General features: G+C 43.9%; 1 protein-coding gene across 2 annotated transcripts in view; it reads right to left on the reverse strand.

Annotated features, from left to right (window-relative positions):
• Window positions 1-14,095, reverse strand: part of MAPKAPK3 (MAPK activated protein kinase 3) — a 98,146-nt gene extending 84,051 nt beyond the window's left edge. Inside the window, exons 1-2 of one of the 2 annotated variants that reach the window (XM_020999121.2) lie at window positions 13,930-14,095; window positions 12,804-13,178 (exon numbers count right to left, since the gene is read on the reverse strand). In XM_020999121.2, coding sequence (XP_020854780.1) covers window positions 12,804-13,061 — 258 coding nt within the window. In that variant the 5' untranslated portion in view covers window positions 13,062-13,178; window positions 13,930-14,095. The remainder of the gene's footprint in view (window positions 1-12,803; window positions 13,179-13,929) is intronic. The other variant, XM_020999120.2, reaches the window with a different exon arrangement.
• Between the last annotated feature and the right edge of the window lie 10,151 nt (window positions 14,096-24,246).

Below are 24,246 nucleotides of genomic sequence, written 5' to 3' on the forward strand. Positions count from 1 at the left end.
GAGGTCACACAACTGGCAGGATTCAAAGTCAGGTCTTCCAAGTCTAGTGACATCTGCCTTTCTGCTGTGACACTACTCACCTTCTAGATAACTTTGCATTCCTACAATGGGACTAACTGCAAGGACTGAACATCAAGAAGATAGTGCAGTAGAAAGAGAACTCAGGAAAGACCTGAGTTCAAATCCCACCTCTGACACTTATTAGCTCAGTGAGCAGAGGCAATCACAACCTCCCTGATCCTCAGGTTTCTCATTGGTAAAATGAGGGTAATAAGACTCATAATACCACTCTCACAGGATTATCGCAAGGCTGAAATGAGAATGTACGCAAAGTACTTTGTAGAACCTTACAGCCCAATGTAAATGCCAGTTATTATTAGTAAACTGTTTGCCTTCAAATATCTGCAAGGCCACCATGGGAAAAAAGAGATTAGATTTGTCTGCTTGGCCCAGGAGGAAAGAAGTAGAAAAAATGGGCAGAAGTTTCCAGAAGACAGATTTTTGTCTTAATAGAAAGAACAACTTGTTCAGAATATTTAACTGCAATAACAACAATAATAATAAAGCTTATATTGAGCACACTGTATGCAGAGAGCTCTGTGCTGAGCACAAAGTGCTTGTTCACAATATAATATGTGATAAGTGTAGAAGAAGGGTACAAAGTGTCAGGAGATAGCTAAGAAGGGAAGTGGTCATTACTGACTACAGGTTAGGGAGAGGAAGGCAAGGTTTGGGAAAGCTTCCTGGGAGAAGTGGCATTTGAGTGGGTCTTCAGAAGAATAAGATGAGATTCAAGAGGAAAAAAGTGAGAAGAAAGGCATTTCGGGAACAGGGAACGTTGCTAATCAAAGGGAACCAGCAAGCCCTTGCATTTCTAATGTGATGTCATTAACAGAAGTGATGAAGTCAGAGGGAGGAGAGTTGTAGCAGAGAGACTGCTTGGGTCATGCTGACTTTAAAGCACCAGTCCTGGGATGGAGGTTTTGGAGAGCATGGGCTCACAGGTCAGGACCTATGATGGATCTTAGAGGCCATCTAGTCCAACCTCTTCATCTGACTGACAGGGAAATTGAGGCCCAGAGAGATGAATTCACACAGGCTGTAAGAGTCAAAGGTGGGATCTGAACAGAGATCCTCTGATTCTGGAGTCAGAGCCTCATCCTCTGTAACATGCTGGCTCCCTATGTTGACAGGAAGCTAAGAAAGTCTGTCAGGGGTGGAGACAGAGATTCAAGAGTCATCTGCAGAGAGGTGATTGCTGAAGCTGTGCAATCAGTGCACCTGCCAAAAGAACAAGGACAGAATACTGGGAAGCAGCCACCTCAAGGGCTTAGAAAGAAAAGGCACTGAAAGAAACAGTGAAATCTATTTGGCAGATAGAAGAGGCAGCAGAGTGTGGTGTCCCTCAAGCTGAGTGTATTCAGCAGGATGGGTGGCTCCACAGAGAGGTCAAGGAGGACGAGGACTATAACAGGCTGCTGGATTTAGTGATAACAGTCACCTCTAAGTGATAAGTGTGCCCCTGAGAAAGCAGATTCCATAGGGCAATAAGGACAAAAGCCATAATACAAGTGGTTGAGGGAAGGGTGGTGAAAAAATAAAGGCATCAGGTATAGAATCTCTAGAGAAATTTGACCCTGAATAGATGGGACAGAGATGAGACCACAGCTGGATGGGGTAGAAAGATCAAGAGAAGGCTTTTCTTAGGATAGAGGAAGTCTTAAAAATGCTTATAAGACAAACAGAGAGGAACCAGTGGAGAAGGATAAGCTGAAGGTGCACAAGAAAGACGATGGCTAGTAGAATGATATCCAGAAGGAGGGAGGGAGGGCAACAGGGCCAGGAATCCAGGGAGAGGACTGTGTGCCTCTGTAAGCAAGTCACTTCCCTCAACCTTAATGAAGAATAGCAGGCTTCTTCTCAGCCCCTGAACAACTCTGAGAAACTGAGGAAAAGAACTGAAGTTTCCATCAGATGGTCTCAATCTCCCTTCACAGTGAAGTAGGATGCCATTTGCTTCAAATGTGTGCATGGGGGGTGGGAGGAGAATCCAGAGAGGCTCTTAAGAAAGCAGAGAAAAGAGACAGGAAGCAAGTAAGAGTAAGCAAGTTACATGATCCTCTCTGAGATTTCCTCATCTGCAAAATGGGGATATTACCATGCACTACCTACTACACAGGTTGTTATGAAGAAAGCCCTTACTAAACTCTAAACTGGCTATAGAAATGTGAGCTATTATTAGGTGATCTGCTCAAGGTCACATTGTTGATAAGTAGCAAAGCTGTGATTTAAAAAGAACATAATAGCATTGGGAGTCAGAAGTCCTGGCTTCTAATCCCAGGTCTGCCACAAGTGAAATTCCACCACTTTGCTGTTTCCCGGAAACACAGATTTAGAGGTGAAAGGCCACCTGGTCCCAAGAAGTAACTTGCCCAAGGACAGGGAGCTACTAAGTAGGATGGGAAGAATTTGAATCTAGTTCCTTTGATTTCAAATTCAGCCCTGTTTCCACTGTCCCACGTCTCCTATTTCTTTCCTTGTAGTGAAAGATCCACAATGAATTGCCCAAGAGAAAGATCCCTGATCCAGATAATTTATTTACAAGAGATCCCATCAAGCAATTAAAAAGCAATTGATAGCCATGCATTGGATATTCACAGGTTGGATAGGATGATCACTTCTACCTCTGACGTCATGGACTGCTATGAAGCCGTGTGTCATTTCCAGGACTCTGACTCCTGTTGGGAGGTATGAGGGAGCAGGGACCCACTGGCACACTCTACCTGACTCTCGGGCTGCAGCTGATTCTGAGAATGTAGGCTTCCCTTAAGTCAAAAGGAGGGGTGGAAAAGAAAGAAGGAGAAAGAATCAAGTACAGGGAAGAGCTAAAAAATTATAGGCTGGGCTAGAGCCCAGATAATCCTTATCATGCTGGGGGCTCAGGCAAAGAGAGATCTGTGTGGGAGGGAAGGAGAGAGCCAGCGTACATCTCCTCCTGATATCCCCTTAGTGCAAGGCACGGAGCTGAGATGGTGATGATGGATAACTCCGGGGACAGGAACCTTGCAAAGTTCTATTTAAGACTTGGGGTTTTAAATAGCCACTGAGCAGGAGGCCTCATTTTCAGGGCCATCCTCTTTATTACACATCCCTAATGAAAGGTTACTAAGCCTCTGACTTTTATTTTCCAGCTATCTGGCTTCCAGTACCTTCCTTGCATCTATCTGAGTGAGATGAGGCATTCTTCTCTATCTGGAAGTGACAGACATGAGGGCAGAGAAGTAGAAACAGAAAAGGGGAAAGAAAGGAGAATAGAAGGGAAGCCATACCTGGTATTCTAACCCCTGCCTAAGGACCAACAGGGTCAGATCTAAGGAAAAGAGAAAGGGCAGTGTAGTGGGAGTAACCTGGGCCTGAGGCTTGGCTATGGAACATTAGAAAAGGCCTATCTTCTCCAAACCTCAGTTTCTCACTCTATATAAATGGGAATGCTAATACTTGTATATTACCAACCTCACAGAATTGATGTGAAGGAAATACTTTATAAACTTAAAAACAGGAAATACATCTGAGATATTGCTGGCACTATTGTTATTATTATTGTTGTTATCATTTCAGGCTAATACTTTGGAATTGCCAGGTTAAAAGCAGGATCCAAGAGAACTCATTCTGGTCACTTTCCTCCCCATAACACCCAATCCTGTGGCAGGTGGTTTTGTGGATCTTGTCCAAGTTAAAAAAAAAATCTCATTAAGCATGCAATTGTAAGGTTCTTTCAATTAGCTTTCATTTGCAAGAACCATTTGAAGTTGTACAGCCAAGAAACCCTGTGTCTGCAGCAAGTCTGCCATCAAAAAACGGAGACCAGGCCCCCAGACTGCAATTAGGAGTAGGGATTATATCTCAGCAAGGCTCAGGGTCTGTTAATTCCACTCAAGCAAACAGCTGTTAAGTGCCCACCATGGGCAATCCTCATCAGCCCTGCTCTCTCCACTTCCTATATGACTGACCGCTTGCATCTACCCAAACTCTTCCACTGTTCTCAGGAGAGGTACAGGGGAGAAAGCAAAGGGTTTAGAATTAGGGGGTTCTAGCCCAGGTGTATCACTAATTCACTATGTGAGCTTTAACAATTCTCTTTTTTTTTCCCTCTCTGGGCTTCCTCAGCTCCCTCACATGTAAAATGGGGCAGCTGGGTTCCATGATTTCCAAAGGCCCCCCTCAGTAGCTCAGACATTCTGGAATTTTCTACAACTCCAGAACAGTGATGCCATTTAGATTTCACAGGCAAGGATAAAAAGCTAACATACTCAGACAGCCACTTCACAATGGTCATGGAATACGATCCTACCCACCTTTTAATACCCAACTCAAGACACAGGAAGCCTTCCCTGACCACCAAACCCACAGCTCTCTCTCTTCTCTCTGAACACATTAGCATACTGGTTGTCCTCAGGACTTTGCCTGCCTCTTATTTTAAGCATTTTTTTAAGTGTTAAAGGGCCCTTATCTCCCCAACTAAGCTATGAGCTCTTCAAGGGCACAGGGAGTCCAGCTCTGCCACAGGGGTGGAGCTGAGAGAGTAGTAAGGACATTCAGTGAATACCGGCGGGGGCTGCTGATGCTTGCTCCATCTCACCCTGAAACTTCCCTAAATGCCTGGGGTCTTCTCACTCTAGAACATCTCTTTGCTGTGCTGACCCCCTTCTCCCACTGATGAATTTCTTTTAGGGCCTCCATTTTTGGGAATAAGCCCAGGCTGGTCATGTTTCATCCCCCTCCTGGCTGTGCTTCTAAGGAACTCTGGGAACCTTGTCACCATAACCCCTTCCTTTCAGCTCCCTTTTTATGTGTTCTTATTCCCCATTAGAATATAAGCTCTTAGAGGGCAGCAACTGTCTTTTCGTTTGTATTTGTACCTACAGTGTCCAGCACACTGCCTGGCACTGTGGCACAGAGTAAGGGCTTAATAAATGCTTGCTGTTTTTCTTCTAGTGAGGAGGGCCTACCTTTGCAGGCCACTGGAAAAGTTAAAAGGATCGCTGATTCCTGCCTCATCCCCACCCCCACCCCCAAGGTACTACTAATTACACTGGAGCTACAATTTAGCAAAGAAGCCCTCCTCTAGCCTTTGTCTCTCCCAAAGTGACCCCAGCCTTGGCAACATGATCTGAAGAAACAAAGGTGAAGCACAGTGACCTGTTGCTTCTTTTTGTGTGTGGGTGAGTTTTTTAAATCTCTGGGATTTAGTTTCCCAATTCCTGAAATAAAAGGGTTGCAATAGGTGATATCTAAAATGAAAGGGATAGAATAATATATATCTAAGGTCCTTTATCCTCTGGTGCTTCTCTTCAGAATATCCACAAAGTCTCTCTCTGCCTCCTCATTCTCATGTTCTGATCATCCTCCCCGTCTCTGCTCACCCAAACCAGGATTAAGGATAAGAATGAACAATAAGAGTGTTTATTTTCTGCATTGGATAGTTGCACACCTGTATGATTTTCTACATTTTTTTCAAGACAACTCTAAATAATGGTTCAGTTTGATAGTGGGCTATATAGGGTTTTGTGGGCTAGCCGGTAAAGCCAAACGTTATTTACAACATTATTTCTGGAAAACATGTTTGAAATTTAAACAACCAGTCTACAAGGGCAATCCATTTCTAAGTTGGAGACTTTGTGCAAATAAACAAGCTCATTTTACATAGCATCTTTTAAAAAAAAAAGGAAGGAAATCTTGTGATTCTGTTTTTAAGCTACAGCTGAGCACCGGACTCTGAAGGCCCAGGAGAACCTCTGAGGAGCAATGCTTTTAACCAAAATGTTTTGCAAGCACCTACTTTGGGCAGAGCGAAGCTGGGTATTAGGAGAGATAGAAAGGTTAGGTAAGAAAAGGTCATCACCACTGTAGACTTCATAATCCAGTAGGTCCACTGTGTGTCTGAACAAACCAAACCCTCTACGTTCTATATACTAAGAGAGAGATGACATGGTTTTTCCTTTCCTGAGCCTGTAGAATTGTAGGGTCATCCTGGGAAGATAGGGAATCTCCAAGAACCACATGAGTGATTTTCTTAAGGATCTTCTGCAAAACACCCCAGAGTGGCCCAAGTCAGATTAAAATGCAATTGAGAAGTATTTAATAAAATAAATAAAAACACAACATAATATTAATTTGTCATTTTTAAGTCAGGATGCAGCCTGCAGGGATCCATTTCTATTTGAGTCTAATATCACTTCCCTAAACCATCTCTAACCAAAACTGGAGGCTGTCAAGTTGGGGAGAGGAAGTAAATAAAGAAGGAATCTCTTTTCTTTGAGGATTTGGAGTCATAACACACCTGAACTTCTAGGCAACTCTTAGAGGCAGCTGGCTATAAATGGATTTGGAATCAGAGAACTTTGGTTCTAATTCCAGCGCCAACATTTCCTATTCATATGACTTTGGGCAAGTCCTCATTCCTTTGGGTCTCAGTTTCATAACCTAACTTCTGATCAGCATAAGTAAAGAACCCTATGAAAATACCGGATTCACATTATTTGAATTTGCACTGTGTATTTCTATTGGGCTGGAACCAAGTACCATATTTTACATCATTATAATTTTGAATAGTGAGAATTCAAATACTGGAGATCACTTCATGGGATTCATTGTTTGCACCAATTAAGAGTGAGTGGGCTTCGATCTCCAGAGACTTTTCCAGATGAACCTTAATATCCAGGCTGATTATTCATATAATGGGGTATACAGCCCTGGAGCTCACCAGCAGGGTGGCAAAAAGCAAGGCATGACCAGACTCAGCAGGTCTTCTCTTTGGGAGCAGCTCTGGTCAGAGGGCTGCTGAGAACACCTGAGGTCCCAGATGAGCCACTTGGATCCTCCTTGGTCTGGAGTCGTGAAAAGAGGACTAAAGCAGGAATGGGAAAGGCAGGTCTCAGGTCCTAGCTCTACTTACTTGCCTTGGGCAAATCACTTGACCACACCTACTCTTTGGTTTCCTCATCTCTAAAATGTGGGGGTTGGACAAGCTGATCTCTAGGATTCCTTTTAGCTCTGATACTTTATGATTCACCCACCCACCTTCTCCCTTCCTCCTACCTCAGCCCAGGCAACTAAATATCAGATGTTTTTAAACCAAAAGAGCTCTTGGGACTCAGCTTTGAGGCAGGTTTCCCATGGGTTGGGCCACACAAGGATACAATTCCAGGACTCTTCACTTCTCAGCCCCTTCTCCCTAATAATCGTAGGATTTTAAAGCTGGAAGGATACCTAGTCTATACCTCCCCCATTTTACAGAGGAGAAAACTGAGGTCACATTGTTAGTAAGTGGAAGAGGTAGGACTAGAATTCAGGTCTTATAATTTTAAGAGCAGGGATATATTTCATTCTTTATATTCATATCTCTTTAGGGTAGCCAGGTGGCACAGCACCGAGCTCGGAGTCAGGAAGATCTTAGTTCAAATTCCAACCTCAGACACTTAATAATGGTATGATCCTAGGCAAGTCACTTAACCCGTTTGCCTCAGTTTCATCATCTGTAAAATGAGCTGCAGAAAGAAATGGCAAATCACACTCATATTTTTGCCAAGAAAACCCTAAATAAGGTCACTAAGAGTTGGACTGGAAAATGACTGAACAACAACAAAATTCATATCCCAAGCACTTCTTCACTGAGAAGTTTATTTCCAAGTCTTCTTCAAAGCCTAGCTCATGTTCCCTCCCCCATCCTTCAGGGAGCCCTCTCTGTCCACATAAGCTCACAGAAGTCTTCCTTCCTCTAAGCTCTTCAGCTTCCTGCCCTGCCCAGCCAGCACTGGGCACCCACAGCCTGGCACTGTTTAGCACATTTTTTTCTGTGTTCAAGTCTTGTCTTCCCCATCTACTGTGAGCCCCCTGAATGCTACAACCACATAGCAAACAATTCCCCACCTTCTCCTCTCACCCACTACCCCAGAGGACTTAGAGCAGGGCCTGCATATGGTAGGGGGTTAATAAATAATGACTTAGTGATTGGGCAAGAGAAGAGGAAAGAGGGAAGTGAGAAGGAAAGGGAAGCACCTGGTACCTCTTTCCTTCTGGTTTCTGGTGATAGCTAAAGACACAGCAGCCTGATGGTAAAAAGGAAACAATAATTCTGTCTGAGAAGGGGCTGTGACCAGATGAACACTTCTGGCTATTGCAGTCCTGAGATAAAGGGTGCTGTCTTTGGGACCAGCTTCTACCAGTCACTAGGAGATGTCCTCCTAGGGAGCTCTGGAAGATGCCTAGCTTGACCCCCACCAAGATCTTCTCAAAACACCCCCGAATCTCCCCAAGGTACTTTCTGGGTAAGGCCCCAATAGCAGAAAAGGAACTTTGGCAGGTCAGCTCCCAGAATGGATTTCTCAGAAGGTTGGCACTGCCAGATGTTACTATCTGTGGTACCCTTACAGTGAAATGGGTGAACTTTCTGGGTCAAAAAGCAAGTCCTACTACTGCTAAAGAATTAACAGCAAAAAGTATTTACATTGAAACAGTCCCTTAGAACTCACAAAGAGTTTTCGTACAACAATCCTGTTAAATAGGTAGCATACTTTGGGGAGGGATAGAAGAACAGTCAGGATCTGTGATTTCATCTGTGGAGGAAATCTCCCTCCTCTAACACAGATCTACAATGTAGATCCCTCCACTAAGACAGATCTACAACTCTTTTGTCTTAAGAGAGTTGCCCATGGACGCTACAAGGATGAATGACTTGTCGTGGTTGTTCAGCCATTTGAACTCTCTTCCTGACTACAAGGTTGATCTTCTCCCCACTACTCCATTTCTAAGCCCAATTTAGAGAAGAGAAAAAGACAGATACTGAGACGAAGAGAGGAGGAGATGAAGAGAGAGACAGAGACTTGCCTAGGAATCCAGATCTAGTGCTCTTCTGTGACATCACGCTATACCTGCCCTTCAGTATCTTGAAAAGATACGTGATCTCATCCATTTGGATCCTTTCTCCATCAATGCAGACCACAGGCCTCTCTGCCTCAAGAAGATGGTTTTATGAGCTGTCATTGCTAAGGGGCTGAGTTTTCAGTGATGAGCTTCTCTAACCCTAGCTAGGCTGGCCCTCAGACCACAACCCATCTTAGGGCAAGTACTCAGAGAATCACAGATTTTTAAAGCTAAAAGGGACCTTGGAGACCACTGAAAAACAAGGAAACTGAGGCTGAGGGAAATTAAATGACAACTTTAGAATCACACAGCTAGTAAGTGTCTGAGGTGGGATTTGAACCCAGGATTGCCAGTCCAGTGCCCTATATACTGTACCATGGTAGGACCTGCCAACACTTGTGCCCAAATGATATAATTATGAGAAGCTGGGGAAAGGCAACAGAGGAAGATTTTGGTGGAAGCAAGTAAGAATGATTTATATCACAAAATACTTTAAGGTTCTCAAAGCCTCTACATACATCATCTCATTGGATCCTATAAGACAAGGAGATCATTTGTTACCATCCTTATCATCTTCAGATAAAGCACAGAAAAATTAAGTGCCAAACTTGGCCAAAGGCACACAGCTAGGTCAAATGCAGGGGCCAGGATTCAAACTCAGGTCTTCTGGCTCCCAGTCCCATGGTCTTTCTGATGGACTGGCCCACCTCAACCACTAAGATGCTTGGCCACTTCGCTTTTTAAATCTAGATGCTGATACTGACAAGCATATAGGACCTCCCCTATTCCTGCCTGTATCGTTAGCTCTTCCTGCTAGTATGGGTGATATAAAAAGGGAGGGGGGGTGAGGGGAGAGAAAGATTGAAGAAGACACATTCACTGATTTTTAAAGTTCCTCCAGAGTACTTCACCCTTTTTACTTAGATCCCAAAAAACCCAAACACTTAACAGAGAATTAGATCAGCTCTGGTTTCAAAAGCAGAGAGATGAACATGCTTAACGCTGAAACCTGAACAATTAGTTCTCTCCTCTGCAGAAGCTGGCTCCAACACAGCCATGCACCACAGCTACCGAACCATGGCATTGATAGCTTGGTGGTAGAAGAATAGTGTCTCAAGAGTACAGCAAGCTTAGGATGACACAGGGCCTCCACACCCCCTTTCCATGTCCACCTTTTCAGGATCCCCAACAACAACCACAGATTAAGCCCCGCCAACAAAATGTGAGAGTTAGAAGGGACCAGAAAAGATAATTTAATCCAACCGTCTCATTAGGCAGATAGGGAAACTGAGGCCTAAATAAGTGCCTGCCCAAAGTTACACAGTTGGTTAAAAGTCAGTTAGGATTCAAAGCCAGGTCCCCTGACTCCAAATTCAGTGCTCTATCCATTACACCTTGCAAGAGTCTGCCAGGGGCCACAGGGTTTACATGTCAAGAACCCTGGATTCCCGTCCAGGAAGTAGAAGGCTGAAGCAACTTATACATGTCCCTCCTCTGGTGACTTGAGTTTCTTCAACCATAAATTGGGAAGCTCTACATCTATCCCCTATTTCACAAGGTCATGGTAATGGTGACAGTCAAATGAGTTAATAGGGGGTGGAAGAGCTTTGGAAAGTTAAAAGATGCCAGATAGAAACAGGGAACCATTTATGGAGACAGGATGGTGTTGTCTACACAACCCTTGTCTGGAAGGCAGGGAGAAAGAGTTCCGGCATGTTCTGCTTACTCAGTTTCCTCAGCTAAAAATGAGGTCAGTAGAGCTCTCTCGATCCACTCTTATCAGGAAGGACTAGCAGTGAGTGTACCAGCCACCCTCGCTCTCTAGAACAAATCTTTCCTCCCTTCCACACAAGTGGTCCCAGAACCTTAGCATCTGGGCACTCACACTCCACAGGGAATCAGCCACCTCATGCCGGATTCTCATTGTTCAAGTTAATAAGCAATTATTAAGCACCTACTCTAAGCAGAACTCTGTGCTGGGCCCTGGGGAAGACATAAAGTTTATAGAAGTCTTTGCCCTCAGAGAGTTCACAGTCAGGGAGGTGACAGACAGAGATAACTGTAACACATGACAAAGTGTGGACTAGAAAGATACAGAACAAGGCTAGGCAGATGCCTTGAGAGGTCTGCTCACCACTGACCCACTCGTCCCTGACCTATAACTTCCAGATCACCGCTACCACAGGCCTTAACAGAGATGGTTCTGCATTGTCTTACAGTTCAGTCCTCAGAGGCCCCCAGAGAGCTCAGCCTTAGCCTGGCTGATGGAGCCCGTAGCCCTGAACGAATACATGTCCCCAAAGGGATGGAATCAATTCTGCTACCCCCATATAAAGAAAGTATCTATATATAAGTAGTTCCTATACAGTATGCTGTGGGCAGACAGGATGTGGAGGAGGTAGAGAAGATGTGGTCCCCGCCCTCTGGGAGCTTACAATGCAACAGCAAGAGACATGGGTAACCCAGGCAACGGGGAGATTGAAGTATTTAAAAAAAGGAACCAGCCTGATGTCTTGTGAAGAACACTCAACCAGGAGTCAGGGGGGCTGGGTTCTGGTCACAATTCTATCACTAACTTGCCAGGCGACCTTGTAGAAGTCATTGCTTTTCTCTGGGGCCACTTTCTTCTCTATAAAATGAGAAAGTTAGAGTGAATGACCTCTATCTAATGTCCCATCTAGTACGGACACTCTGTGAACCTGTGACATAGTGAGGGCTTGTTAATTACACAAATGAGCCAAATCAGGATCCCTCAAACATGATCTAGGTCCAGTAATGGGCAATAATACTGTAGAAAAGGGATAATTCCTAGGACAATAACACCAGCCCTCTAAAGATGCTTAGGAAAAACAGTGTGGTGTCATTATCATCATCGCAATAACAGCTAGCATTTATATAGTGTTTGCAAAGCACTTACAAATATAATCTTATTTTATCCTCATGACAACCCTGGAGGAAAGGGCTATTATTTTTCCTATTTTACAGAGATGGCAACTGAGGCAGATGGAGGTTAAGCAAATTGCATAGGGTCACATGGCTAGCAAATGTCTAAAGCAGGATTTGAATTCATGTCTTCCTGACTCCAAGTTGAGTGCTTCATTCCCTGTGCCAGCTATTTCGGTAGAAAGGACATTGGTTTGGGAGTCTAGAAGACACAAGCTCCAATTCCAGGCTCTGCCACTATGACCTTGGACAAATCATTTGGATCTCACTTTTCTCATCTGTAAAATGGGGAATGGTAATTCTACTACCAACCTCAAATCAGGCAATGGATGTAAAGAACTAAGGTTGATAAAGCACCACATAAAATGTCTTTTTACTTTTCTCAGACACACTAAGATTCCCTCTTTCTACCATCTCCCTCCATACTCTATCAAGAGAGAACCTGGCTGACAGGTATTATGGTAAGAAAAAAAAATCAGAGAATGTCACAATTGGAAAGAGCCTCTGGAGGCATGCAGTCCATGTATATCTCAACAGAAGTCCTAGCTATGATATTCTTGGCAAATGGCTATCCAGCCTGCTTGAAGACGCTCAGTGATAGGAACGATATAATGGTCGCCCATTCTGCTTTTGGACATCATTAGTTGTTAGAAAGTTTCTCCTTATACAGAATTGAGATTTGCCTCTTTGCAACCTTCACCCATGTTCCTAGTTCTTCCCTATGGGGCCAACAGGAACAATCTAAGCTCTTCTACAAGACAGCTCTCCAGCACTTGGGAGCAAGCAATCAAATCTTCCTCAAATCCTCTCATCTTTCAGGTTAAATAGCCCTAGTTCCTTAAACTAATCCTTGTACAGCATACAAAGTATGCTACAAAAGTAGCTATATCACCCGCTGGCAGACAGTATAGATGTTGGGGGAATGCGGCCACACTCACCTTCAGCGCACACTTCTGGCCTGTCACCCTGTGGAAGCATTCCAAGACCTTTCCATTCACACCCAGGCCCAGCACTTGTTTGGACAGCTTATAATCATCAGTGACTGCATATTTCTTGGGCTCAACCTTGCTACAGGCCAGACTCCGAGGACCACTCTTGGCATTCTCTTGGATTCCTATTCCCATTGCTCCTCCAGGGCCAGGGCCTGAGGCTTCTTCTTCAGGTATCTGCTCCTCCCCTTCACCACTAGGGTCCATGGCAGCACCAGGGACCGTGGGAAATAATGACCACAAACAGGGCTTCTCAGGGAAGACCCCTCAATCAGCAAGAGCCCCAGGCAAGGGGATGCAGTGCCATGTAGCAGGGCTCATCACCTGAGAAGCAGAGGGAGAAGGTGTCAGGGCAGTGCTAAGAACATATCCAACTGCCTGAGAAGTGAGATAAGAACCACAAAGTGCAGAAAAGAAATACAACTGAAGGGAAAGGGGTGTGTGTGTGTGTGGGGGGGCAGTGTGTGTGTGAAAGAGCCAGGAATAAAAGGCGCTATGGACAAGAGGGCTCAGGTTGAATAATAGGGTGGGAAGGAGTATGCCTGGGCCAAGTTGCTGGGGGAGGGCACAGAAAGGGACAAAGTGTGTACTAAGCCCAGGTGAGGCTGAAGACAGGTGTATTAGGGCCAAATGGAGGGGAAGAGAAGGGGCTAAGTGGATTAGAGGAGAAGGGGGCTGAGAGCAGGAGAAGGGGGGCAGATGGGGAGGCAGAGATGAAACTGAGAACACAGGTGGAGTGGGGCACAGACGTGCCTGAGTCTTGGGGGGAGAGGGGGTGAGGGGAGAGAGGAGTATCCACGTGCAGGAGGGAGAGGGCCGGAGTTGAAATCAAGATCCGTCCGGGCCAGGTGAAGCAGGAGAAAGTTAAGGCTGAGCCACGATAAAGCTGGGGGGCGCAGGGCAGGAAGAAGCTGAGGGTACGCGCTCGGAGGGGGTGCAGAGGGCAGGGCAGAGTCCGGGCCCCGGTGCCCGGAACTGCACCAGGTGTGTTCCGACCAGGTGAGGTGCTTAGGCGGGGGGCGGGAAGCTCCGAAGTAGGAGAAGAGGCCGGGAGGGAGCCGAGAGGGGCTGCTACCTGGAGGCGGCGGCGACGGCGGTGGCGGGGACTCTGGGGCTGCGCCGGGAGCTGGACTCGGAGCCCGGGCCACGGCGGCCGACAGGCACTGGCCTGGGGCCCCCACGTGACCCGCCCCACGCGTCATCCCAACTTTGGGCCCCGCGCGGTCAGCCCTTAAAGGGGAAGGCCGGGACCCAGGGCTGGGGACCCAGAGGAGAGTGGGAGGGGCGGGGCCGGCGGGGCCCGGGGCCCCATACTCCGAGGGGAGGAAAGACGAAAAAGGAAGCGAAACCCAACCCTGAGCTCCAGCCTGCCGCCCCCCCCCCGCCCCCAGTCCGCGGGGCCCGAGCCCCAGGCCTCCCCCGAACTCTGACCCGGCCCTAGCGGAGTTTGACACTCCAGAGCTTAGGGGAGGTCAGAAAAGAGCGGGGAGAGGTAGGACTGGGCGGGAGAGAAGAACTCGCACCGCCCCCTTCCCCAACAGTGGGCAAGAAATGGGAGGAGTGGGGGTCCGCGGAAAGAAGCCAGAGAGCACCTAAAGCCGCGGAGGGAAAGCGTTACCGATGATCGAAGGGTGTGGACCGGGACGGAGAGCCTCAGGGAATATGAAGGTCTACCTGCCATGCTTTACTGAGGAGGAAACTGAGGCCTGGAGAGGCCTCCTGTTGGGAAAAGGGTCAGGCCGAGAGTGAGGGTTCGAGGAGAACCAGACACCCCACCTTGAGGTTAAGACCTTCCTGGTTCAGATGGAAGAGGATTCAGGTTTTGGAAAACAGGGAAGACACAGAAAGAAAGAACCAGTCCCGTCTAGCAGTCGGACCCGTAGCAAGAGGGGAAAGGATCCTAGTGTGGGGACAGGGACTGATTGGGGGGGGGTCCTTTCTGTCCCAGTCCAGTCGCTAACCTAGATGTGCCTTTGCTGCCTCCTCTCGGCCATCTGTGGGACTGAACTAGAAGGCACTTCGGCGTTCTCAAAAACTTCGATGGTCTTGGGTCTTTCCACTTAACTTCCCTTCTGCCTTGGACAAGCTGTAGATATTAGCCATAGGTCATATGATTTGGAGCTGAAAGGGACCTTAGAGGTCATCTGGCCCGACCACCTTTACAATTAAGGAAACTGGCGTAAAGAGGGGCGCTGACTTACTCCAAGTCCCACAGCCACTAAGTAGTAAAGGAGGATTCTCACCTAGGTTATATTAAGTCAAACCAACATTTATGAAGCCCCAGTCTTTTGCCTGCAAATCCTGAGTTCTTTCCATGGCCTGTAGAACAGCTAGTTAAGGTCCAGTCTCAGAAGAGGAAGGGAATAGGTATTTACTAAGCACCCATAGCATGTCAGGCACTGTGCTAAATGCTTTACAATTATTTTCTCATTTGATTCTCACAACAACCCTGTGAGGTAGGTGCTTTGATTATCCTTGTTTCCCCAGTCAAGGAAGCAGGCAGATTAGTGGTTAAGTGACTTGCCCAGGGTCACACAGCCAGTGTCTGAGGTTACATTTGAACTTCTCTCAGGTCCCCACTCTCTGTGCTCTATCCACTGTGTCACCTGTCCACCTCTGGGCAAGTTATGAGTTCCTCAAGGGCAGAAAAATTCTTGGTGTGCCCCCTTCCCATAAGTAGGAGGCACTGAAGGATTGTTGGTGGAATGAATGAATCCATGACCTTAGAGCCAGGAGCTGTTTCCTTTCTCAGTGCTTTTCCCCAATTGTTTCTGAAGTTTCTTGCTGTTACCATCAAGGGTCGCTTTTGTTCTCTGGAGAGGGTTGGGGAAGATTGAGTATTTGCCTTGTGGGTTCCTATTCTCATTCAACAAAACAAACATTTTCCAGGGTACTTACTTTATACTCGGGGAAAGTCCTATATTTGGTTGCTAGAGATACAAAATCAGTGAGACAGGTTCTTCCAAGGACTTCTAATCAGAATGGAACGTATGGGGTATTCAGGGAAAACTAGCACCTTTGGTGTGAGAGCAGGGCTGTTCAACCACCTTTGGTGTCTGACTGCCACCCAGCTCTCACCTGTGGCTCCAAGAAGCAATAGCATGCTGAAGCCCCAGCCTCCCCCAGTAAAACCATCTCAACAGATGGGCTAAACTACCTTGAGGGTTACCCATGGGCCTCAAACTTGTTGGTGAATTAGGGGGATGTCTACCTCAGCATGTGAAGATTTCCCCAAATGGAATGAACAACTTGTTCCAACAGCCATGAAGACAACTGAAGCAGGTGCCGTGGGGTGCTTAGAGTTTGGTCCAGCATCAAAGACCCCAAGGTCATCTACCTCATCATCAGTCATCCTGACTTTTGTCCTGCCACTGGACTTTGATGACTCTGCAAGAGAGAGTGAGGCTGACAACTTTGTGCATCTCTGTCTCACTTAAATCCAATTCACAAGTAAGTCGAGATGTCACCCTGTGATGTCCCTAGTCTTCTTCAAAGACAAAGGATGAGCAGCAAGTCAGTCACAAGGGAGGGATAGAAATCAATAGAATAGGGTCATAGATTTATTGCTGGGAGGTCCTCTAGAGATCACCTGGCCTGCAATCCCATTTCTAATGATTTACTGTGTGTGTGTGTGGGCAGATCACTTATCCTTCCAACCAGGCCTCAGTTTCCTCATCTGTAAAGTAAGGGATTTGGACTAAATGGCCTCTGAGGGCTGTCCTTGCTCTAGGTCGGTGATCTCATCTAACTCCATTTTTAGATGTGGAAACTAACTCACTGTGTGGGGAGGGGACTTTCCCAAGGTCACACAGGAAGTAAATAAAAAGGCCAAGATGTGAATACAGGCCCTTTGATCCCAGAGCTATTACTCTTCTTACTGTGCCATATTTGAATATGGCCGATGGCTTTGAGATGGGCAGAGAAACTGCTAGGAATGGTCAGAGGAGGATTCCATTACTTCCAAGAGTGGGGTTGATGTTTGTTGATGAGGGGACAAGAGCTGAGTAATTTTCAGGATATCTAGTGATTAAAAATGGAGCTGTGGTAGTCTCCCCTGAAATGTCTTTGGTACAACGTGGGGGAACACTTCTGGTATTGGTGGGCACTCTGGATACTTCCCGATCTCCGTTCATACTGGTATTCAGATGAATTCTCTCCCTCCCCCCAATTAGGCAAATCTGATTATGGTATACCTCAATTTCTTCAAAACTGATAGAGACATATCTAGGTTTTCACTTATATAACAGTATTATTATGGATTTTTCAGGATTATTCATTTTAGAAAACTGTCCTATTCAGGTTTCTTTTAGTCAGCAGCACCCCCTAGTGCATTAAAGTAGTATTTAATTTTTTAAAAAATTGATTTGCAGAAATTCTGCTTCCTTACCAGCAGCACACTTATTTTACAAAATGAAGAACTGACAGACGCAAAAAACAGAATATATAAGATGGGAAAGATAGGCAATATTTATTTTCTTTACAAAAGGATTTAGGACATTGATTTGTTTGTTGATTCTTTAATTTATGAGAGAATTACCTGTCAGGGTTTCTTTACTATTATTACTTTTATTGATGTATTTTGTTTTTATATTATATTAATTTCTGAATACATGCTTTTTCACTGCCCACACTTAGCCAGCCAGCCCTTATGATAAAGATGTTAAATAAAAAAAAATAGTTCCACAAAATCAACCAACTTGTCTACCTGGTCTGACAGCATTCTAGCCACACCCATATAAATCTCCTACCTCTTCAGTCAAGGGATGAAGGACCATCTTCTCAATTCTTGTTCCATGTCAAATTTAGCTATTTTAGTTATAAAGTTTTGTTTTGTTCTTCTTTCTGTTTTGGTTGTTTTAATAATTTTGTATGTTGTCATTCTCATTCTACTTAACTTCACTCTCTACCAGTTAATATGTCTTCTCATGCTTCATGCTTCTGTGAATTTTTCATTTATCATTTCTTAGAGTATAATAGTATTGTATTGCAAACATACACTACAAATTTTTTTAGCAGTGGGCACCAATTTTGTTTCCAGTTCTTTGCTACCACAAAGAAGGGAGAAAATATGCACTTATAAAAATTAAGCACCTACTAGGTACCAGGCACATTGCTAAGCACTTTACAAATATTATCTAATTTGATCCTTATAACAGTCCTGGGAGGTAGGTACTATTATGATCCCCATTTTATAGATGAAGAAACCAAGACAGACAAAGATTGAGTGACTTTCCTAGGATCACATAGCTAGTAAGTATCTGAACTGGATTTGAACTTAGGTCTTCCTGACTCCAGGCCCAGTGTTCTATCCACTGTGCCACCCCGCTGCCCACACACACACAAAAAGTTGCAATGACTATTTTGGTAAATTTAGGACATGCTTTTCTGCCTTTAACCTCCTTGTGCTCTATGAGTAGCAGTGAGATCTCTGGGCATGGATATCCTAGTAAATACGTTACCCGGCTTTGAAGGCTTACAATAAGAAGAAGCATTTATTAAGTACCAGGGATGGGGGGAGGGGAGCAGGATAGAAGGAGAAGGAATGCAAAGACAAAATGAAAAGCCCACCTTCAAGAACCTTACCTTTTCCTGGAAGGATACAACTCTATACAGATAATTAAATGCAAAGTAATTTGGGGAAGGAAAGCTCATTAACAACTAGCAGGGGAGGTGGGAACAGGGAGCAGAATGTGGAAGAAGAAAGATTTCCCATAGGAGTTGTCATGGATGAGCCTTGAAGGAAGCTAAAGATTCTAAGGGATGGAGGTAATGAGCAAGTTCATTCGAGGCATGGGGGAAAGCCTATGTAAAGCCAGAGGTGTAGGAGATGGAATGCTGAGTCTGGGGCCCAGAAAATGGGCTTCCTTCATTAGGACATCCTATAGACTTCTGGAAAGTGAATAATATTAAATGAGTCTTAAAAGCTAGACTGGAGGGGATTCTCATCAATTGGGGAATCGCTGAACAAATTGTGGTATGTGATTATGATGGAACACTATTGTGCTATCAGAAATTTTGAGCAGGCAGGATGCTCTCAGAAAAACCTAGAAAGACTTACATGAGCCAATGCAAAGTGAAATATACTGTGTACAAAGTAACAGCAATAAGTTTGGAACTATGCCCAAAGAGCTATAACACTGTGCATACCCTTTGACCCAGCAATAGCACTTCTAGGTCTGTATCCCAAAGAGATCCTAAAAATTGGAAAAGGACACACATGTACAAAAATATTTATAGCAGCTCTTTTTGTGGTGACAAAGAATTGGAAATTGTGGAGATGCCCATCAATTGGGGAATGGCTGAACAAATTGTGGTATATGAATGTAATGGAATACCATTGTGCTGTAAGAAATGGTGAGCAGACAGACTTCAGAAAAACCTGGAAAGATTCCACGAACTCATGCTGAGTGAAGTGAGAAGAACCAGGAGAACATTGTGTAATGATTAACTTTGATAGACAGCTCTTCTCAGCAATGAAAGAATCTAAGATAACTCCAAAAGACTCATGATGGAAAATGCTATCCACATCCAGAGAAAGAACTTTGGAGGCTGAATGCAGATGGAAGCATACTATTAGCTCTTTTTTTAATATATATTATTTTTAATTTTATTAATTTATTTTGATTTATCAACAATCCATTTGCTCTCTTTTTTGTTGTTTTGTTTTGTTCCTTCTTTCTAGTGGTTCCTACCATTAGTTCTAATTCTTTTTTATAACATGACTAATGTGTAAATAAAATTTTTTTTAAAAACCCAAAGTAACAGCAGTATTGTAAGATGATTAGCTGTGAGTGACTTAGCTATTCCCAGCAATACAGTGATCCAAGACAACTCTGAAGGACTTACGATGAAAAATGCTATCCATTTCCAGAGATGGTGTCTGAATACAGATTGAAGCATACTTTTTTTTAACTTTATTTTTCTTGAGGTTTTTTTGTGTCTGTGTTTTCTTTCTCAACATGACTAATATGCAAATGTTTTAGATGACTCCACATATATAACCTATATCGAATTGCTTGCCTTCTCAATAGGAGTTGCTGAGGAGGGAAGAAGCAAGAGAATTTGGAACTCAGATTTAAAAATGAATGTTAAAAATTGTTTTTACATGTAACTGGGAAAAACAAAATACTAATTTTTTTAAAAGAAGATAGATTGGAGCTAGATGTGACACTGCCAGAATGAGGAGTTTGTATGTCATATTAAAAAAAATTTTTAATTTTATTTTTCATTTAATGAGCATTTATTTTCTTTCACACCATTAGGAAAAAGAAAAAAAACCTTATAATACACACACACACACACACACACACACACACACACAGTCAAGCAAAATAAATTCCCTCATTTTGCAGTGTCCAAAAATATATCTTGTTCTTCATTGAGTGGCTTTTATGTCATTCCAGAGGCCAAAGGGAGCCATTCTACGAGCTTCTAAGGAGCAGGGGATAGTTAGATTGGTGCTTTAGGAAGATTCTTTTGGCAGCTCTGTGGAGAATGGATTGGTGAAACTGAAAGCAGGGTGACCAATTAGGAAACCTCAAGGGTGCAGTGAAGAGGCCATAAGGACCTGAACTATGGTGAGGTCCATGAGTGGAGGGGGAGTGAGGAAGAATCTGGGAAATGTGGAGGTAGAAAGGACGTGTCTTGATAACTAGTTGGATATGAGAGTGGGATGTGGAGAATGAAGACTCAAGGATAACTCCAACCTTGCACTTTTCAGGAGTAAGATGATGAGTTCTGTTTTAGAGATGTTGAGTTTGAGGAGTATCTGGGGTGGAGGGAGGGGAGAGTGAGAGATCTCCAGATAGAATATAGAGCATAGATAAAAAAATGTAAATGTAGAATGTAAAAAATGTAGAATGATATGACAAGGGAGAGATTGGGGTCATATTTGTAGATTTGAATTCCATCTTCATAGAGATGATAGTTAATATTATGGAAGTAGATGAAGTTACTAAGGGGAAGAGGATAGTTCCATGATGAAGGAGGATGAGTTGGACAATGAACTCTTAGGACCGTGAAAGATATAGAGAAGTGGTGGCTAACATAATTCTTTGAAGATGTTCATAAGTTGTTTGCATGTGTGTGTAATGCAGTTGTGTACAAGTGTGTATCCATGCTAAATTTTAAACTCTTCCAAGTCAGGAATCATCTCTACTATTCATGGTATTTTATATTTCAGATTATTAATTAAATGTTTCATGAGCATAGCTCATATCTCCCCACTATACTTAGTCTCCTTCATCAGCGTCTAAAACAGAATTGCCATGCACATAGTAGGCACTCAGCAAGGTTTGTTTTTTTTTTAATTGAAAAACTGAATCTCTGGGCCTCAGCTATAGCAAAGGCTCCTCCCTGTAAAACTTGAGATTCCCACTCACCCACCCACCCAGAGGTTGCAGGAATGTGCCTTAGCTCCCACCCAACCTCCAGGACTCCATAATGAACTGGGATTGATTCATATCAGACAGACTGGGATCTGTATCACACACGTTTCACAAATTTTTTAAATAGCATTACATAGTATATTATTTTTTTTCCTTTTTCTCTATTATTAATTTATTTTGATTTATCAACAATCACTTCCATATGCTTTTGAGTTTAAAATTTTTCTCCCCCTTCCTCCCCACCACCCTCCCCAAGACAGCGCACAATCTGATATAGGCCATACATTTACATTCCTATTAAACATATTTTCACATTAGTGAAGTTGTAAGTAAAAATTAAAACCAATAGGAGGAACCATCAGAAAGAGGAAACAAAACTCAACAGAAGAGAAAAAAAAAGATAGCGATTCAACTTTCACAGTTATGATTACTATCTGTGTCTTTTTCTCCATCCTTTTCCCCCCGTTTATGCTTTTCTTTCTCCTTTCTCCTTCCCCCCCACTAGTGTTTTGCTTTTGACCACTGCCTCCTTCAGTCTCTCCTCCCTTCTATTATCCCTTTCCCTTTTCTTCCCCTTTGCCCTTACTGCTTCTTCCCTCCCTTCTATCCCCCTCCCTTTTCTTTCCCCTTTTCCCTCCTACTGCCTAGGGCAAGTTAGATTTCTATACCTAACTGATTATGTTATTCCCTTCTTGAGCCAAATCTGATGAGAGTAAGGTTCAAACAATGCTCACCCCCTCCCTTCTTTCCCTCTGCTGTAATAGGATTTTCTGTCTTTTCCTGTAATGTAATTTACCCTTGTCTGCCTCCTCCTTTCTCAGTACATTTTCTAAGATCAGACTAATCCACTTACTTGGATCCATTTAACCCACTTGATTAGATTTTTTTTTATCATTACATCAAAGTCAACTAATATCCACCCCCTTTATGTATACTCCTTTAACATGGTGTAATAACAATACAGTTCTCAAGAGTTGCAAGTGTCATCTTCCCTTGTAGGGATGTAAACAGTCCGCCCTTATTAACAACATTTTGTATCTTTCTGTCCCATTTACCTTTTTATGTCTTTCTTGAATCTTGTACTTGAAGATCAAATTTTTTGTTGAGCTCTGGTCTTTTTATCAGGAAGGTTTAGAAGTCCCTATTTCGTTGAATATCCGTTTTCTCCCTTGAAAAATCATACTCATTTTTGTAGGGTAGTTGATCCTTGGCTGCAATCCAAGCTCCTTTGCCATAGGGAATATCATGTTCCATGCCCTGTGGTCTTTTAATGTAGAAGCTGCAAGGTCCTGTGTAATCCTGACTGTGGTTCCATGATATTTAAATTGTTTCTTTCTGGCTGCTTGCAGCACCTTCTCTTTCATCTGGTAATTTTGGAATTTTGCTATTATATTCCTTGGCATTGTCAATTTGGGATCTCTTTCAGGTGGTGACTGGTGTATTCTTTCTATGGTTATTTTACCTTCTGGTTCTAGGACTTCAGGGCAGTTTTCCTTTATGATTTCCTGAAAGATACTGTCCAGGCTCTTTTTTTCATCATCATGATTTTCAGGTAGTCCAATGATTTTTAAATTGTCTCTCCTGGATCGATTTTCCAGGTCGGTTGTTTTACCAATGAGGTATTTTATGTTTTCATCTATTTTTTCATTTTTTTGTTTCTGTTTGACTGATTCTTGCTCTCTCATAGAGTCATTAGTTTCCATTTGTCCAATTCTAGTTTTTAACAGTTTTCTTCTGTTAGTTTTTGTACTTCCTTCTTCAATTGGCCAATTGTATTTTTAAGGGATTTGTTTTCTTCAGTGTACTTTTTTTCCAGTTTGCCAATTGTGTTTTTTAGGGACTTGTTTTCTTCAGTGTACTTTTTTTCCAATTGGCCAATTGTATTTTTTAAGGACTCTTCTACCTCTCTCATTAGACTTTTAAAATCCTTCTTGAGCTCTTCTAAGAAGGCTTTTTGGGCTTCAGACCAGTTCATATTCCCTTTTGATGTTGCAGATGTGGGTTTGTTGACAATGTTGTCCTCTTCAGAATTTCTGTCTTGATCTTCACTCTTCTCATAATATGAATCTATGGTATGTTTCTTTTTACTCATGGTTTCTTTATTCCCTGGCCTTTAAAGAGATTGAGCTCTCCTGCTGGGGAACAGAGGGCACTGACCCAAGCTTCTTGTGTTGGGAGCCTAGGTCTTGGTCACTGGCTTTGTGTGCTGGGGCCTCTTATGTTGGCAATTGGAGGCTGTAGGGTTTTGGCAGCTTACCTCATGTTGGGCTGGAATCAGCAAGGCTGGAACTTTCAGGCAATTCTAGGTTGCCTGCTTTTCCTTTCCTTTAGCTTTCTTCAGCTCCTTTTAGCTGGGTGCTGCAGGGTGTTTATCTGCCTGGGGCCCCTTGCAATGCTGCCTCCCTTGTTTCTGTTAATGCACTGGGAGATTCCTTTGTGGTAGAGTGCCGAGGCACCTGGTGGTTTTCTGAGCTGGTTTCTACCGGTTTCCCCCTCACTGAGGCACTTGGAGGTCCAGGTATTGTTGTTTGCCTGCTCTACCACCTGGGCTTCAGGATCTCCTCCTGGTTGACAGTTGGAGGCTGTAGGGTTCTGACAGCTTACCTGGTGTTGGGTTGGAATCAGCAAGGCTGGGACTTTAGGAAGACTCTAGGTTGCTTTCTTCAGCTCCTTTCAGATGAATGCTGCAGGGTGCTTATCTGCCTGGGGCCCTTTGTAGTGCTACTTCCCTTATTTTTTGCTGAGGCACTGGGAGACCCATTTGCTGGGCTGCTACACTGCTGTTCCTGTCCTTCTTCTAGTTCAGCTGTTCCAGGATTTTTTTTTTCTGGGGTAATATTTTCTGGGTTTTCAGAGGTTGATAGGGGAGGGTGAGAGCAACTACCTTTTTTCTCCACCATCTTGGCTCCCGGAAGCAGGAGTCTCATGGTATTTTAAAATTTGCAAATTGCTTTACATGTCTTATCTCATTTGGTCCTCAAAACTACCTGCCACCTGAAATGGGT

The sequence above is a fragment of the Phascolarctos cinereus genome, unplaced genomic scaffold, assembly GCF_003287225.1.
Source record: "Phascolarctos cinereus isolate Bilbo 61053 unplaced genomic scaffold, phaCin_HiC Scaffold_4;HRSCAF=312, whole genome shotgun sequence".
NCBI lineage: Eukaryota > Metazoa > Chordata > Mammalia > Diprotodontia > Phascolarctidae > Phascolarctos > Phascolarctos cinereus.